The 18,002-nt window shown below is 41.6% G+C and overlaps 1 protein-coding gene across 15 annotated transcripts in view; it reads left to right on the top strand.

Annotated features, from left to right (window-relative positions):
• WAC (WW domain containing adaptor with coiled-coil) overlaps positions 1-18,002 on the top strand; it is a 66,440-nt gene that overhangs the window by 15,060 nt on the left and 33,378 nt on the right. For 14 of the 15 annotated variants that reach the window (XR_015060924.1, XR_015060921.1, XR_015060923.1 and 11 more), the window contains 4 exons: positions 5,007-5,095; positions 5,245-5,360; positions 8,790-8,908; positions 16,546-16,860. Coding sequence is in view for 11 of the 15 variants with exons in the window: in XM_085892145.1 (XP_085748271.1) it covers positions 5,007-5,095; positions 5,245-5,360; positions 8,790-8,908; positions 16,546-16,860 (639 nt within the window). In the remaining 4 variants the exon portion in view is untranslated. The remainder of the gene's footprint in view (positions 1-5,006; positions 5,096-5,244; positions 5,361-8,789; positions 8,909-16,545; positions 16,861-18,002) is intronic. The other variant, XM_085892148.1, reaches the window with a different exon arrangement.

The following is an 18,002-nucleotide window of genomic DNA, read 5'->3' as shown; positions in this document are numbered from 1 at the left end:
CATTGTTGGTTGACAGACATTGGTCATTGTATCACGTTATTCTTTTTATTACTGCCAATTATTGTGCTATTATTAATATGCTGTTATCATTATTCTGAGATATCTTTGGGAAAAATGGCATGTGTTGGTGGAACGACACTTCAGCTGCAATATATACAGCTTTCCTACACTGAAAAAATCAATAAAATGGCCGTAACTTGGGAACTGCTCATCCGATTAATATCAAACCTAGAAAAGGTACATCCGCGGGTCCCCGGCAATATTCCAGGCAAGTTTCAATCAGATTGGACAGGCGGTTGTCGAGAAACGGCGGTCGCGCACACACACACACACACACACACACACACACACACACACACACACACACACACACACACACACACACACACACACACACACACACACACACACACACACACACACACACACACACACACACACACTGCTGGAATTATAGATGGATGTACAAATGCATACAGCATAGAGCAAAAATACATACATTTGTGCACGTGTTTTCTTCTTGCATATGGATTAAGGAAAAGCAACTTGTAAGTCTGTTCAACAGGCAAGTAATAACATTTGTAATGCACTCTCTCCCTCCCTTCCTCCCTCCCTTTTGATCGGATCGTCTTCAAACTTCATGGGAATATAGTTCATCGTCTGGCGCTCAGCTGATTAATTTTTGGTGGCGATTGGCCTTGACCTTCATGTTTATTTTTTTTTGTCTGTAATCACGTATAAATCACTCTGCAGAGCACAGTTATCATTGGAAATTTTTGTAACTTCGCATATCAGAGGCCTATAGAGGTCCCTTTCAGCGCATAAAATTTTGAAGGTCAAGGTCACTTTGTCGCAAATCAGGGGAGTCGACGAAACCCTTATTTTTTGAGTAATTTTAATCGAATCGTCTCCAAACTTTATGGGAATGTAGTATATGGTCTGGCGCTCAGCTGATTAGTTTTTGGTGGCGATTGGCCTTGACCTTCATGGTTAGCGCCTGAGGTCAAACATATTTGACCCCAAGGTCAAATTTTCAAGTTTTAGGAACCATATCGTGTGGTACCTCAAATTGAACACCTCAATGAGTGCTTTCTCGATATGTCAAGCTTGAGACATTATGCCGTCATTTGGTGATGTTATGAGGCAAACATATTTTTCATGGTTACTCTGTAGAACGATTCTCATCGGAATCTCTCGTAGGCAGATATTCCTCAAGGAGTCGTTCCTGGTGGATAGCAGCTCTGTTCACCTCAGTGTGACCTTAAAGAAGTCACACGTGGTCACCTTTTGGCAAGATACGGGTCACCCTTGCTGTGACATTGGTTTATTTTTTCATATGTTTGTATTTTCCTCACGTCATCACCATTCCTCTTGGACTTCAAATCCACAATGGCATTGCTCGTGGGCGTATATACACGCAACTCGCAGCTCTTTCTTGGAATGTTGACCACGAATCCCATATGTCACACAAACACTTTATGGAAGGGTACAAACCAACGGAGAGCCTGCCACGCTTCCATTCTGTTTGGGTGTCCTCACGGGGTGGTTTTCCACCTACACTCCCGGGTGGAATCCACTCTGTGCTGATTATAACTAGTGAGGCAGAAACTCGTCTGTGGAGTTTCCTTTTCTGTCAGGGGTGGGGATAAAGTGGGCACAAGGGGGCTTTGCTGATAAGAGCTGATGTAGTCTGATGCTGCCTTTAGCAGTGGGCTTCTCTGTCTCACAGATCGCAACTATAATGGCAATCAGTAGAGTGTATACCTCCACCAGGTTCAACAGTTTACATTTTGTATCCCACTGATGGGCCGGATCTGCATCCGGACTGTAACCAAAATCAAATCGGCTTGTTCCTGTCACCTAACCAACTCTACCAAGTTTTGTCATAACTCATCCACAACTTTTTGAAATACGCTAATGTGTATATCGTTTTTGGCCCTTTCTCTCAGTTGTGAATAATCACTTGAAATTATAGTATCCGGATCCAGACCCAGATAGTCACAAACGTTGTGTTGAGTACATTGCTTATTGTGCAAGCCCAAACTGTCTGCACCATTGTGAAGCAGTTTGAACCTTGAACAGTCAGTCGTTGTCATTGTAAGGGAGTTAACATGACGACTACTCCACTGTCCGTTTGCACCAAAGAAGAGCAGCGTGCTGTGATACAATTTTTGTAGGCTGAAGTTGTACGAGGGGCAGAACTCCATCGCAGACTTTCAGCACCATATGGGAGCAGTGCTTTACCACAGTGAAGTGTGTATGATTGGATTACTTTGTTCAAAGACGGTCCCATGAGTGTCACTGATGATGAATGATCTGGATGTCCATCCATGTCCTCAACAGAAGAAAGCATTGAATAAGTCTATGTCATTATTCTGGATAACCGACGGTTGACTATTAATGAAGTGGCATAACATCTGAACATCAGTCATGGTTATGCACATGAAATCGTCAACAACCGACTTGGCTTTCATAAAGTTCTGCAAGATGGGTTAGAAAACAACTCGCATTACGACGCAAGCCCCAACCATGTGACAATCTGCCAAAGCCTTTTGAACTGCTTTCGTCATGAACGGAATGTTTTTTTTTTTTGGCGCATTGTCACTGGAAACGAGATGAGAATCCACCATTACGAGCCAGAGAACAAATGCCAGAGTATGGAGTGGAAACATCTGACATCACCAGTCAAAAAAATTCAAAAGTCAACCATCGGCCAAAAAAGTGATGTTCATACTTTTCTGGGGCTCATAAGGCCCAATTTTAGAGCACTATCAAGAGGGGGACACAACGGTAAACAGTGTCTGTTATTGTGAAATGCTCCGGGACCTGTTGAAATCTTCTATTCGATGGAAATGCCAAGGGTTACTGTCAAAATGGTATTCAAGGCAATCTCAACTTAATGGCTCGCAGGCTTCCTCTCCTGTCGCAGTTATCGTGTGGCTCTCAATATAATTCTCTCATCATCTCTTCCCGTCCAGGCTGGAGTTCAAGGCAGTGTTCTTTGCCCTGTGCTCTTTCTGGTTTTCATCAATGATCTCTCAGATTACCTAGAAAATCCTCTTTATCTCTTTGCCGATGACTCCACCCTCTGCCGTACCATCTCTCCTCCCTCTGATCGGCAGGCAGCAGCCTCTTGATTCTCTGTAGACCTGGATAAAATCACAAACTGGTCAAACACTTGGAATATGTTTTTCAATCCTGCCAAATCTCTCAACCTCACCATGTTTCTCTGAAAGGACCGTCTGGAACCCCCCCCCCCCCGCCATCTACTTTCTCAAGAATCCCCTTGAAAAAGTCCTTTGATTCAAGCTTTTGGGTCTCACTATCTGCCACGATCTTTCCTGGGAAAGCAACATTTCCAAGCTGGCCTCCAAAGCCAGTCGCCGACTGGGCATCCTCTGTCGTGCAAAGTCCTTCCTTGGCACACCTGAGCTTCTAACCACTTACAAAGCTTTCATCTGCAGTCTGATGGAGTACTGCTCCTCTCATTTGGGGTGGTGCTCCTGCCTCACACCGAGCTCAACTTCACGCTGTGGGAACCAAGGCTTTTAGGATCATTGGTATCTCCCGTGATGAAGCTGAGTCTTTGGGTCTGTCATTCTCACTGGAGGCAGGTCGGTGGTCTATCTGTCTTCTTTTATCTCCTCTCCGACCTTGCCCCCTCCCCCACCCCCGCTCTGTCTGCAATCTGCCCCCCCCATATTTTCTCAGGGTGCTTGAGGTCATCCAAAAAACCCCTTCTGGTGAAAATTCCAAAATCAAGAATCACTGCTCACCTTCAATTTTTCAGTCCTTTTTTTTTTTTTCTTTTTTTTCTTTTTTCCCCCACCTCTGGAACAAACTCCCACACTCTCTTCAATCCCCTCCTCCCTCCACGTCTTCAAAACAGCTGTTCATTGCCATCTCGTATCTTCCCCCATCCAAAATCTTGATCTTTACTACCACCATTAATCCACCCCAAACCCACCTCCTTCAAATTCCCCATTTTCCTTCCTGAAAGTCCCTGTAGTACCATCTTGTTTACCCTGTGTACCCCACCCTATCCCTCTCCCTTCCACAGATCTCCTATTGTCTTTTTTCCCCACAATTTTGTGCTTCCCTCTCCCACCCCTCTTGTCTCCTGTCTTGTTATATGTTTCTTTGTATTAGCTCTTACACGAGCCTTGACTTGGTATACAAAAATATAAGGTGTTGCATTGTTGCATGACAATGCCTGTCCACACACTGCCGTTCATACTGTGGAAATCCTCCAGCAATTGAACTTTGAGGTGTTGGAGCATCCTCCGTAAAGTCCTGTCCTGGCCCTTTCGGACTTTCATCTGTTTGATCCATTCAAAGATGCTTTAAGAGGCCGCCACTTTCAGTGACCAACAAGTGAAGGAAGCAGTGCATGTGTTACTCATCACTCAGCCAAAAAAAAACTTTCCTTGGTTTTTTTCTCAGGGCATACAGATGCTTGTGAACCGAGGAAATGTGTTGAAAAGCCGTGGTCTATGTGGAAAAATGATGTTGATGTGCATGCTGAATTGTAGTTAGATTATTTAAATATAAATATATTGCGGATACTTTTTGATTCATCCTTGTATGTGCAACATGTCATGTCTGCTGGCATTAATGTTTATGTATTTATGTATATAAATGTTTTAATCATTCTTTTACTTTGAAATGTAGTGTTGTGAAGAAGAATGGGTGGTTCTATCTATAGCTTTACTTCTAATAGATTTATGAAGTCTAAGGTATCATGCATATGTATTTATCCTGATGGAGGAAAGTCTGGTGGAAAAGATGGATGGAAAGTGTGGTTGAAATTGGGTAAAATAGGTGCGAAGGGATATGGTGGTGTTTGTGATAGGAGGGGATGTTGGCATGGTGACTGTTTGCCTTCATCTGTGAGGCAATTTTGTTTTTTATACTTTTAAATGTTTTTTTTTGCTACACATTATGATATGATTCTCCGAAGGTTGAGCAGAGTTCACCTGTCCGTCCTTCCTTTTGACTGTCACTAGGTGAAAATGTCGATACAAGTTATCAGAACCACTCTCGTACTAGCTCAAATTCACATCATACAGAGCCTCACAGGAACCAAGCAGCACAGGTTGGTGACCTTTTCGAAGCAATGTTTTTATTTTTTTAATCTTGATTTAAATTTTTGTCACAAATGGCAATTAAAATAATTAATTTTTTGGTGATGTTATGTAGTGGTTGTGTGCTGCAACCTACTCCTTTATGCACCTCTTCTGACAGGGCCAAGAACCCGCTGATCCATGGTCTGAGCATATCAGCTCTTCGGGGAAGAAGTATTACTACAACTGTCGCACTGAGGTGTCTCAATGGGAGAAACCCAGAGAGTGGATTGAGAGGTGAGCACTTCATTTGTGCTGTTCACATTCTACCTTGGGTATGTTTTGTTTTTTTATTATTCCCGCGCTTTCGAAGAAAAGCGGGAATATTGTGATTGTCTCCACCATCCATACGTCCGTCTGTCTTACCCTGTAACTCCTCCTACACCGTTTGAAATAGGAACTTGAAACTTTGGGACATAGTAGATATATGGATGGGGAAGTGCACAACACTTTTGGATTTTTGATATGACCCCTAGGGGCCGGGCCAGAGGGGTTGGGGTCATGGGGGTCGATTTAAAAAAAAAAAAAAAAATTGGTCTTATAGCTTTTTAGGTCATCTCGGTAGAGATGACCTAATAAAGCCGGACCAAATGTCCGTCTATCTGTCAACAATTTTTCTTTCCGATCTTGATGAAACTTAGTATGTGGGTAGAGGTCGATGAGTCTTGCACAACGATGTAACTTTTGTCTGGGGTCAAGGTCACGAGGTCACGTAAGTTATAAAAATCACCATTTTCAAAACCTATCTAGTCTGCCATTCTTCAAGATATTCGGCAACTGTTTATTGATTATGATAGTAAAAAATATTATCTTGTATCTAACCGGACAGATTTTTGAATTTCCTTCCCGTTTGATCGTCACATGATCTGGAAGATGGCCAAAAACGCCGATGCGATTCGCAAAGAAGGAAGGAAGGAGAAATGAAATATAAAACACATTTTTAGCCTTTTATATTTATACACTTTCTGCCGAAGATGCAAAAGTTTCAAAACACAAAATGAAAACGTCGGCATTTATTTTCAAAATATAATTTCGTGCGCGTGCGCCAAAATGCTGAGTCATCTTCAACCAAACTGCGCAGTCGAGCTGCACAGTGGAACTGCACAGTAGTCTTCAGTCATAACTGAACATTGAGAACTTGTGGTATTACAGAGATGACCATCACCCCCAAACGGTGGTAATTTTTTTTTAAAGTGGATTTACCATTGTACATGGTAAATTATTTTATAAAGAACTTACTTATGTGGCCCCCATGAGTGACAAACAGTCACAGGTTTTACTGTATTTATCTAATTGATTATGAGTAGTTATAATTAATGTTATACACAGTTCATTCCTTTGATTAAATTGATGCACAGTTCTATATTACTGGACAGTGTTAAATTAATGTTTCATGAAATGTTGACATGCTTGCAATGACTTCTGATTGAGTAAACATAGTAAGTGTTTGGTCATAAAGCACATCAAATAGAAAAGAATAGTCAATCCGTTTTGCAAGATATAATTTCACTTAGTGTTAATGGGACAAAGCAGTGCATGCGGGAATATGCGATAGTGTGCCATCGACAACGTAGTTCGTTTTTTTTTTAATGTTTTGAAAATTCTGATGCTCGAAGTTTCTCAATTTGGTTCATGGCCATACTGGCAGGATGGTGCAGAAGCAGCAAATTTACCCTTGCGGTTTGGCTTTGTTTGATTCTCGACCCAACTATAAATTGATGATTCACAGGCAGGGTGTTGCATCACAAATTATGCTGTCCCTCAGATGGATGTCAAGCCGGGCGTCCCAACTGCGAGCATTAGTACATGAATCCCACAGAGTCTTTCAACAAAGTACACAAGTTATCGCTGCCACCCTGAGCAAATTGCAAATTCCACAGTAACCTACATGGGGGCACTGTGTCTGCCACATGAGCATGCCCCCAGAAATGATGCAGCATGCAGGACCAGATTGATAGTCGACTCCCGGCCCAATATGCATACAACTATGATGCCAGTCACTTGACCTAAGCTTGTTGGATAAAATATTTCTATTAAAAATATGAGCTGTTTAATATGCTAAATGGAAGTACGTGTACTGGCTATTCTGCGCACCTTTCTACCCAACATCTGGTCATTGGGGTAAATGCTGGATTGGTGCATGTGTACAAAATAGCGTTTACCTGGGGAAAAATAAAGAAAACTAGAACGGCACTCTTCAACGTCGTGACGTCAACCGATATCCTCCGTCCACAATATTACATCTTTCATATATATATATATATATATATATATATATATATATATATATATATATATATATATATATATATATATATATATACATATATACACACACACACCGTTTGTCCAAGGAGGGGGAAAAAAAAATCCTACAGGAAAGGGGTGGGATATTATTAGTATTATTATATTAATACGCTAAGCAATATTTCATGGACGTATCTCCTCTGAAACTGCCAGACGGATTGTCGCCACTTTCGGCATGCGGGTGCTCTGTGGTCTAATGTACAGCATAGGCTATGTGAGATCGTGCCAGAAGGACAGATCTGGGAATTTTTGGCGATTTTTTTTTTTTTTTTTTTTCTAATTTTTACATTTGCTTGCATGGCGACGCGTGATGTCAATGCTGAGAGGTGTAATGCCACTCCTAGAAAACAGCGTCTGCAATGTAAAACCCTCTTCTGCACATGCAGACTACCTCAGAAGGTGCATTTGACACAAAAAATGTAACAATAAACATTGTATATAAAGAAATTCTATAAATCACATTGTGAACACTGGATATATTGACATTCTAACGAACCCTCACCTTAGAAACTTTGCGCGGAGTGTGGGTTTGGCTAGTTAATATTGTTTTGTAATAATATTAATATTGTGCTAATATCATGAGTGGTGTCATTACTTTTGTTGTTAGAAGTGGCCTTGGAGAAATGCCATGATTTGCTATCTTAACACGGATTTTGTTTAAGGTGGAAAACACCCTTGGGAGGGGGGGAGGAGGGCCAATTAAGTCATTACAACCTCCATGTTAGCATTAGTCCTCCTGTCAAGTTTGGTTTGGATTGGAGATATAACGACCAGATGTATCGCGGTCAAAAAAGTCAGTCGGATACTAAATTGTATACTGTCGGACCCTGACATTCACAGGGGGATATGTTCCTGGCGGTTCATGATTCATAAGAGAAAATCAAAAATTCCGCAAAAAAAGCGAAGCACAGTGCCATGAATGAAGAAGCAGGTCATAATTTATGAACGGTGAATACGGGGGGTCCATGAATAGTGGACCTGTGAATTTCGGGGTCCAATAGTAGTTTAGTTTGATTATTATCATTATTATTTTTTTATTTCCTTGAACTGAACCAAAATGCAAGACCACGTGTTGTTTTGTGTTTGGGCAGCTCTGTATACGTACTCTCCTGTGCTTATTCTTGACCATTTTCCTTTTTGCTACCCAAATAAAACATTACATTTAAGAGCTCCCTTCCCACCAGCAGGAACTTTGATGCATCCCTGAAAATATTTTGAAGGTGTTTTAGGTTTTTATAGTCTTCCACACTATTGTGATTTGTTTGTGCTGCATCTCCAGGGATGTTGTGTTTTTTATTTTATTTTTCTCGCTGTTTTATTTGAGCCTGCTTCTCATGTACCATTGTTGCCTTGTCACAGAGAGCAACGGCAGAGAGAAGCTGCTGGGAAGGCACCTGTTGCAAATAGTTTCCCCCGAGACCGCGACTATCGGAGGGAGGCAATGCAGGTGCAGCAAAATGTCTCCAATCGATGTGTTGGTGAGTTTTATCATTTAATTTAACTTGGAATGTTGTGCTCGCCTTGACAATCAATTCTCTTTCTTTCGAGGACTTGTGCCGGAGACTTTGCTGCGCCTTTTTTGTGGGGGGAGGTGGGCACAGCGGTTGGCATACCCCTGTTAACATTTGGTTGAGAAATTTGTCATCTTATAACAGCCATATGGTCGAATAGCTCCCACCTTGAGAGCACAGGTTTGAATCTCAAGTTTTACAAGATATTGGTTATTGTATGGATCGGAATGACAAGGCTTCTGTCCCAACACTTTCCAGAAATATGACCAGTCATCATTACTTGTGTATTTTATTACTATTATTGTTATTATTTTCTTCTCACAATAGATAAAGCCAAAGCATGCTATTTTCTAGACTTGCTTCTTGCTTGTTTTTTGTTATCTTCACTGTCAAGCTCCTGTTGTGTCTGCAATAGGCATACTCCTTTTGTATTTGCTTTATCTCCTTTATCCCAATGGTGGCGAAGTGCAACTGAATCCTAATAATGCTGTTGTTTGGCCGAGCTTATGCCACAACCTGTCACCCTGAGCATCCATCAGTGGCTCTTTCCTTGACTATTTTGTCACTACATTGTGTCTGATCCTGTTTTTTCTTCTTTTCTTCTTTTTTTCTTTTTTAGGTCATCTCTATCATCTCAGTAGAGATGACCTAATAACCCCAGTCTCGAAGTCTGTCCGTCCGTCCGTCCGTCCGTCCACAATCAAACCGAGTGGAGACAAATAACCAATAGTGGAATGGATAGAGGTCGATGAGACGTGCACAACGATATAACTTTCAAGGTCGTCCAATGTCGAGGTCAACGTCACGAGGCTGTCAAAGTTGCAAAAATCGTCTATTTCAAATCGTATCTCCTCCCTCATTTATCAAGAGAGATCAAATGTTATTAGTGATTCAGATATTACGGATTATTATCGAGAAGAACACGAGCCATTTTTTTGAAATTTGCTCTTGTTCCGATTTTATATCCCTTCAAACTTCGTTCTGATTCCCCGTATGAGCCGTTCATTAAGTACGTACATACAAAAAAAAAAAGTATTAAACAATTAAGAACCGGAACTCTCCGAGACAAATATTACATTTGAAGCTTTTGTCAGATTTAACTAAAACAATGGAACACAAGTTTATATGCACACTTACTTTCATTTATGACATTAACATTGTTTTGAATGTCAATTTGTAATTTTATTTTCAAAATTGACGTGCTGTGATATTAAAAGAAAAAGGTAAATTACACCGCTAGGGACTGCATTACAAACATCGGTTCATAAGGAACTGCTGGCTTTGCAAGCGATTAGCGATGTATGAGGGGGGTGGATGGGTGGTCACTAGCCTGCATACAGAGGGGGTGGGTGGTTTTGAAATCCGGAAGTAGAGCGTACGTACTTTATGAACTGCCCCTATTCCAGTCTGGCACAGAGTTACTTTCGACCTCTGGCAAAGATGACCGGCACTCCCGCTTGGGGGTATTTTTTTCTTCTTCTTTATCCTTGAAAGAAAGCTTTGCTCTCTACTTCCGTCAATGGTTATAAATTAATTATCTCCTTTGCTTTGCACCTTCACCATGTATGCCACTTTCTCTTGTCACCTTGAATGCCACAAAGGCAGCTCTTCGCTACATTAGCCCGATACAACGGATAATTTGCAACATTAACATAGCTGAGGGTGTACTTCGTCAGAGCCTGTGTGGAATGTTGCTTGTAAATCATATTTTGTTTGAGCATAGTTTGTCGGCATCATTTTCCTCCTCAAAATGTAATTAACACCCAACATTTCTACATGGTTTGGCCTACTTGTCAGACTGAAGTTAGTGTTGGGACTCGGTAGCAAAAACTCGGTTCGAATCTGGCTCGGTAATTTTGGCAAAAATTTGCCTGGTCCCACATCAGCTCAGAACTCAAAGTTTGCAATGTTTTTTTTTTTTTTTTTTCTTAATAAACATGATCAAGGCTCGTGGGAGAGCTAGAATCGAACACATGTAAATTTATCAGATAAAAGATGGGATGCATGGCCTTAATATGAGCTGCATTTCATTTGGTACAGCTGGCCACATCACTGCTCATATTATACAATGATGTCCGATGCAGAAAATGATGGTGATGAATTGTTTTTCTCATTATGCAATGGTGTGTGTGTGTGTGTGTGTGTGTGTGTGTGTGTGTGTGTGTGTGTGTGTGTGTGTGTGTGTGTGTGTGTGTGTGTGTGTGTGTGTGTGTGTGTGTGTGTGTGTGTGTGTGTGTGTGTTTTTTTACGGGTACAGAGTGTATTATGAGGGGGTTAATCCTTGTTTCTCCACGGACGAACCAGGCCTGGGGCCACCGCTCACAATGAACTTTGTGGTGCGGTGGGTTGCTTAACAACCACAAATGCCAATCAGTTAACCACGAGTTCCATTGTCCACCGTCCTATTTGCCGTTTAACTAGAGGTCATGTGGCCTCCTGACCGGGGAGCGCACCCTCAGCGATGCACCAATCTTATCTTGATTTAGGCGGCCGAGCGTTTACTGCTGGTGTACGCAGACTATGACAGGTTAATTAGTTTGGGAATTACCTCCCAGTCTATTTAGGTTTGGACAATGCTGGATCAATGGAAGGTAATGACAAGTATGGACAGTTTGAAATGTCAACAACGAATTTATTATTTAGAAAAATAAATTAACTGAAGAACTTTTTATTTCCTTGTGGTGTAAATGGATGAATTCAAATCAATAAAATGTTCAATCAAAATAATCTCAAACAAAGAATTCGACAAGCATTTATAGAAAAATGGACAAAGAGTAGATGCTTATCACTATGCCTTACTTAACAATTAAACACGAGACATGGGTACCCAGCAGATCATTCAGGGGGAAAATAAATCTGGTCTCAGCTTTCCAAGGCAGAAGTCATCATGCATCCAAAATATGTGAGCGTGCCTTGGTCCACTGCCAGCGCCCCTGCCACACCGTGCACCCACCTGCAAGCAGGCTCAAACACCAATCCAACGTCACGTCGTCAATAATCGGCTACACCAAGAATCGGGTACACCAAGAGCCAGGAACTGAGCATAACCAGCAGGATGGTCAGGAGCTGTAACCAACCATCCTTTTTATAGGTGACTAGTGTGGGTGGAGCCTCAAGCAGACTTCAGCCAAATCCAGCTTCCCTCTTGGCGCATCGCTGCACTTGACCTCCAACCGTCAATTCTCGTTACATTCTTTCCTCACCATTGAACGAGATGCAACTCCAAATTAACACAGGCCTGGCTTACGATGCCATGTTCGGGGCACTGGACAAATGCCAGAAACCCACCATTTGCCAGAACAACCAAGTGAAAATGTCAAGTGCTCACAAAATGTCAACGGCAACCATCACCTCCCCATTCAGCCCGACACGAACAAGAACCAGCCAGTGTCCATAGAGCTGCCGAACATGGCGTCAAACGTTGATGGAAAAAGGTGGATGTCAAACGTCTGAAAGAGGTGGGTGTAGAATGTCAATGGAAGAAGGTGGTCCTGAGGTAAATGATCCACAGCCATGTTTGACTGTCAAAATTGTTCAGGAAAAGCCTATGGTGTTTTTAATCAAATGTCCTGTAAGTCCAAAGTGTAAATGAATCGTGCATTTCCAAGCCAATGTGTCTTGATGGAAACGGAATAGAATGAGTCGACGTTGGGCTAACGGCTCTCGCGTGCATGAATGGTGAATATCACTTGTGCGGAAATGAAAACTGGCATAAAATCAAACGTCATGAACATGTCGTAAAAAGAGGAAAAAGTTATCCCATAACAGACAGGGAATCTGTTCTATACCCTTGTCCAATGCATCAGTCAGAATCCCACCATACAAGGGGATGGTCTATTCTGAACATGCATTTTTGGAAATAACTGTCTGAGGACCTGGATGTTGTGTGCATTCGGTGGATCCGATTCTGAAATCCATAACAATATGCCATATATGGAGTCTAGTTTCTCCATCACACTTCATTCTTGAAGATGTCTGCTGTCGTGGAATAATAAAAGTGAAATTATTGGAAGGGTAATATAATCGATTTACTTGTTTGGAAAGTTAATTGATTTACTTTGAACAAAAATTTGTTCGTTTAATCACAAAGTTGCCTTTTTTTTAACCCTCTGTCCGAGTTTGAAGAAGAATCACTCGTGGTTTCTTTATGCAGCGGTTCGAACGAAAAGATTTATTATTCTACCAAAGTAGGAACCCTTTAGAAGGACACAGAACGTGGCCAGCGAAGCAATAGAAACATATATATATATATATATATATATATATATATATATATATATATATATATATATATATATATATATATATATAATGAATGAGCACACAAACAACAACACCCAGAGCTCGCCGTGCCTTGAGACCTGTGCTCGCAGCTTAGAGCGATTATACAGGTAATAGTTCGTCCCTGATTGTATTAACAATTTGCTTTGGAAAGCACAAAGAATAACAACATGACAATTCTATAGCACATCCAATTCATATACTAATGCACTTTTCTACTGCACACACTTGCAAAATACTGAAATTGCTTCATTTAGTGTGACAGGAAAATATCCGAGTTGTTTTGTGAGTAGACAGCCAAACCCGGCTTGACTGTTGGGAGCGCAACTTGCCGAGTTTGGTTACTGTACAGGCATACCTGCCTTGGATAACTCTATTCTTGAATGCAAACTTGTTATAACACAATGTGTGAATTCATGTATTCAGCCAAATAATAATAATAAATTACTTTTATATAAAAACAAAATGCACGCATAAACACAATCAATGCTTAGAACACATGTTTTGCACCAGCCAATGAGCAAACGGCAAGTTGTTTGTTTTGTGGGGCCACCAATATTGTGTTGAGGTGAGAGTTTATTATTTCAGTGTTAAACTCAGTGTAAAGTGACCATATTTATTTCAAAATGTCAGGAAAAAGGCAAGAAAGTGAAAGTGGACAAAGTGCTAAAAAATAGGAACAGAAAATATTTTTATATAGCAGAAATTTATTGGTGATAAGGCACTTTGAAGGTGTCGACCGCTAGTGATATTGACCGTGACTTACATTTGAATACATCCACCATTAGAACAATTTTTTGAACAAAGAAATGACAAAAACACTTGCTCAATCCAGCAAAATGTTAACTGCTCCCAATTCACCCAGTTTGTTGCATTTTGTTGGAGAAAATGGAAAAGTTTTTAGTGTATTGGATTGATTAATGAAACTAGTGTCATATACCAAAGCAAAATATTGTTGTGGGCCGGGGTTCGGTGGCGATAAATGACCACGAGGTGGAGCAGTAGAGCAGTCTCCCACCAAACACCTGGAATTTAGGTCATGACTCTGATAAGTCCTAAAGGTCACGGGTCCCTTAGCGGACTGTGGTCCCCAATATTTCGACTGTGTGAGGTAGGGTCCACTTGTCTATTCCAATTTACCTAAGTACTCTCGCCATCTAGCTACCGGGGAAACCACACCCTCGGCCGACTCTGTCCGGACCGAGTCACAGGTACCGACTCGGATCCGGCGTAATCGAGCGGAGTTACCAGAGCCGCACCTGTCCCAATGACAACTTACCGGCCCAAATGGCCTCACTAATTCTCAAGTCCGAACCATGCTGGGTCAATCAAAGAAAGGCGAGAAACGAACTGTAATATTTAAACAATTATTTTATTTACAGGAATAAAAGAAAGGGACGAAGTGTAGACTTATTCATGACTATATGCAAGCAAATATTTACAATGATCATAAACACTTAAACAGTTTTACTTATCGGATGGTGCCACATACAGACACACACCCAAAAGAAAAAGGACCCAATTGGTCTTTTTTTCGACCCTCGCAGCCAAGGGGATAGTCGAGCTAGGGGTCAGTTCTGTCAGGGTACCTGACCGCGTTCGTGCGGCTTGGCCCGCGACTGCACGTGTGGGACCCGTGGTCCGTGGGAGCTTGAATGGTGGATAGCGGATCCAGGGTCGCTCCTTGTAGAAGGCCAGTGGAGATTCCAGGCTTGAGAGCTCCAGCAATGACGACAGCGCACCCAAACTGCCTTCCAAGAACTGCTACCCCCAAAGAACTCTCAAGAACTCCCAAGGACACGCAAGAACTTTCTGAACTCTCTGAACTCGAACGAGCACAAGAACTACATGCACACGCACACGCACACACGTACGTCGCGTCGTCCTTTATCGACCGCTCTGAGCAGGGTGGGGCCTTGGTGGAGCTGACGCGCTGATCACCCTGATTGGACAGGGACCTCCATGGATCCGCCCTTCCTGGGCGGGATTATGGCCGAGCCGGGGAAAACCCCGCCCCCTCTACGCATGTCTGTACCCCTCTTCCTCGAGAAACAACGATTTTGCCTCGTGGTGTTGGAATGCAGACCAATTTGAGGAAGTTGAATCAAGCACGCGAGGACCTCGCCTCGTATGCTACGGCCGCAAGGCGAGGGCGCAAGCGCTGAAAGACACTGTGGCCGCAAATGGAGGGGATCTGGAGATTTAAATAACCTAACTATAAAATAACTCGGCGCACACACGAAATTCCCATTGGACATAGGGGATGGATTCTAACTAGAAACACATACTTATCGAAATAACTGAACTATGGGGTCTCTGCCTGTTTGTGTGCAAAAGGCTTCCAGATTCGTAACAATATTTCTGAGTATGAGAGAACAAGAGGGTGTGAGATCTTCCATGGAAACTTTTGTGGTAGGCTTTATAACTTCAAGCGGCGCTCTAACCCACGTAGCATATACATTAGTGGCAACACTAAGTGCTGACACCCAGGCAGCAAGTGAATCTCCTGAAGAATTGAAATGGATTATTGAAGATAGCGACCACCCTCCAAATTTAGTAATTGTGGAAGAAATGGGCTTATTTTGGAAGTGCATGCCAACATATAAGTTCTGAATCAAAAACAAAGGTTCTGTAATATTTAACGGTGACATAAAGAATTGTGGAGATCAAATACTCATGTCGATTTCAACTTATTTTTTCGAGAAAATTATTGGTTATTTGAAAAAAGTGCAAGGGTGCCAAGATTTTTGGCCACGACTGTAAAAAGTGCAGGAGAGTCCCCTTGCACACTGTAAAATCCAGCCGATAACCGCTCAGCCGTTTGTGGTGTTTTCTCACGTGGATGTGGTTTCGGAGCCCTTCATGCGACAATGTATTAACCTTCCACACTTGAGTTTCCTCTTGACCCTTAAGTTATGTATTTGAACAACATCCTGTCTATGTATTTTCACCCAACATCTACAATTATTATTGTTTCACAACACAAAGGAAAGGAAAATGTGATTTGCATAAGAAACAGTGTCATAAATTTGAAATTCCCTTCAATTAATGAAAAGCTGAAGTTGTGTGAAAATATTATTACAGCTAACCTAATGTATCACATTTTATGGTTGCAATAGTACAGTGCTAACGTTGCTGTTTGTTGCTCTTATCACCCACATGCTTATTTCCTGTTGTGCCCCATTCCCTTCACTCTCTTCTTTGCTATATCTAATCCTCTTCCAGTAGTGTAGTTTGTTTATATAAAGAGTAATGTGAGTTTTCCTTGAGGTGTTTGTACGTCACTTTGTTATTCATGTAATTTGCATGCACATGGCTCGCAGGGGATGGCAAGCAGTCAGCAGTGCCAGTGCACACAGTGCTCTCGCAAACAAGCAGGCACAATGATCGTGACTACCGACTACTTCGAGGGGATACAACGGTTGTCTCAGGGACTGCCCCAAGTCAGGTTACCCCTATCAGCCTCAAGGCAAACCCTGTATCATTGGGTGGTAGCACTACAAGCCCGGTGTCAAGCAGCCCTTTTGGCTTGTCATCTGAACAAGTTAAGAAAATCTCAGATGCCAATGGAGCCCTTCCTCTTCCCAGGCCGCAAGCTTCGCACTCAACAGGCCTTCTTCCAAGACCAGAAAAAAGAGGTATAAGGATGGGGGCTGATATTTCCATGTAAGATTGAAGTGTCTTTTATCCAATGGAATTGGGGAATTGTGGATTATTTCTTTTGAAGAGGAGTTTTCCTATTAACCTGTAGTATTTGCAGGTTTTTATTTTATTTTCAATTCTCTGTCATCGATAAAGGATTTGTAAAAACTGGCTAAAATTTGTTCAGTGGCCGTGCCATTTGGTGAACTTTTAAGTTACATTTTTTGCTGAAATTTACCTGATGATTTTTGTTGCATGTTGTCATTATTATCTGGTGGTTTATTGTGTGCAATCTGCATGTTTTATTAAAAGCCAAGATGATGAATATCATTCGCAAGGATTTTTCCCCAAAACTACTTGGAGTTAAATGAATTGGTCATTTTATTATAGTTCATCAATCAATCGGCACAAGAAGAAGAAGAAGAAGAAGAAGAAGAAGAAGAAGAAGAAGAAGTAGTAAGAGAAGTAAAAAAAAATTGTAAAAAGATGAGGGATTTTAAAAGTAGCTGGAGCCTGTGCAAAAAAATAAAAAAATAAAAAACAGTTCCACAGTTGCTTATATCTGAAGAATACTTTATCACCAAAAGTCTGTATCTTTGTGTGAAGAACTACTTGGACATTTGTGTTGTTAGTCTGCAGCTTTCTTGCAAGAGTGCAAGGTGTGATTCGATCAGAAATCTGTTTTATGTTTGAGTTTCAAGGTTATTTGGCAGTATTTGAAAAGTGATACTTTCGTGTACTGGTAGTCATTCATTGGATTGTTTTGAGGTTTGGAATAATGTGATTGAACTTCGAGCCTGGAAATCATATCCTTAATGAGTTGTAAGGGCTTGAGAGAGGAGGCAAGCAAGCCTGATAACAGTGAGTTTCTGCAATCCAAGCATGGTGTCATGAGCATGGACCAAAACTTCAGTATTCTCTGATTTGAGCATGAGCAAATTTTAGGCAAAACAATGGACAATGGAAGAAAGTAGATTTACAGATTTTAGCAATATATGTAGAACACACAGAAGCATTGCGTTCCCAGTGACACGATATTTGAGACTTGAGGCAGAGGTCAGGTCAGGTCAGGTATGGGAGCATGCGCCAGAATAGTGTGTCGCTGCATTCACTTTCCGCCGGTACTCCAGGGGCCTCC

Source organism: Eptatretus burgeri, chromosome 8 (assembly GCF_056783735.1).
Source record: "Eptatretus burgeri isolate ZD-2024b chromosome 8, Ebu_testis_v1, whole genome shotgun sequence".
Classification (NCBI taxonomy): Eukaryota; Metazoa; Chordata; class Myxini; order Myxiniformes; family Myxinidae; genus Eptatretus; species Eptatretus burgeri.
Note: the sequence above shows the minus strand (reverse complement) of the source record. Positions and strands in the feature narration are given on the sequence as shown.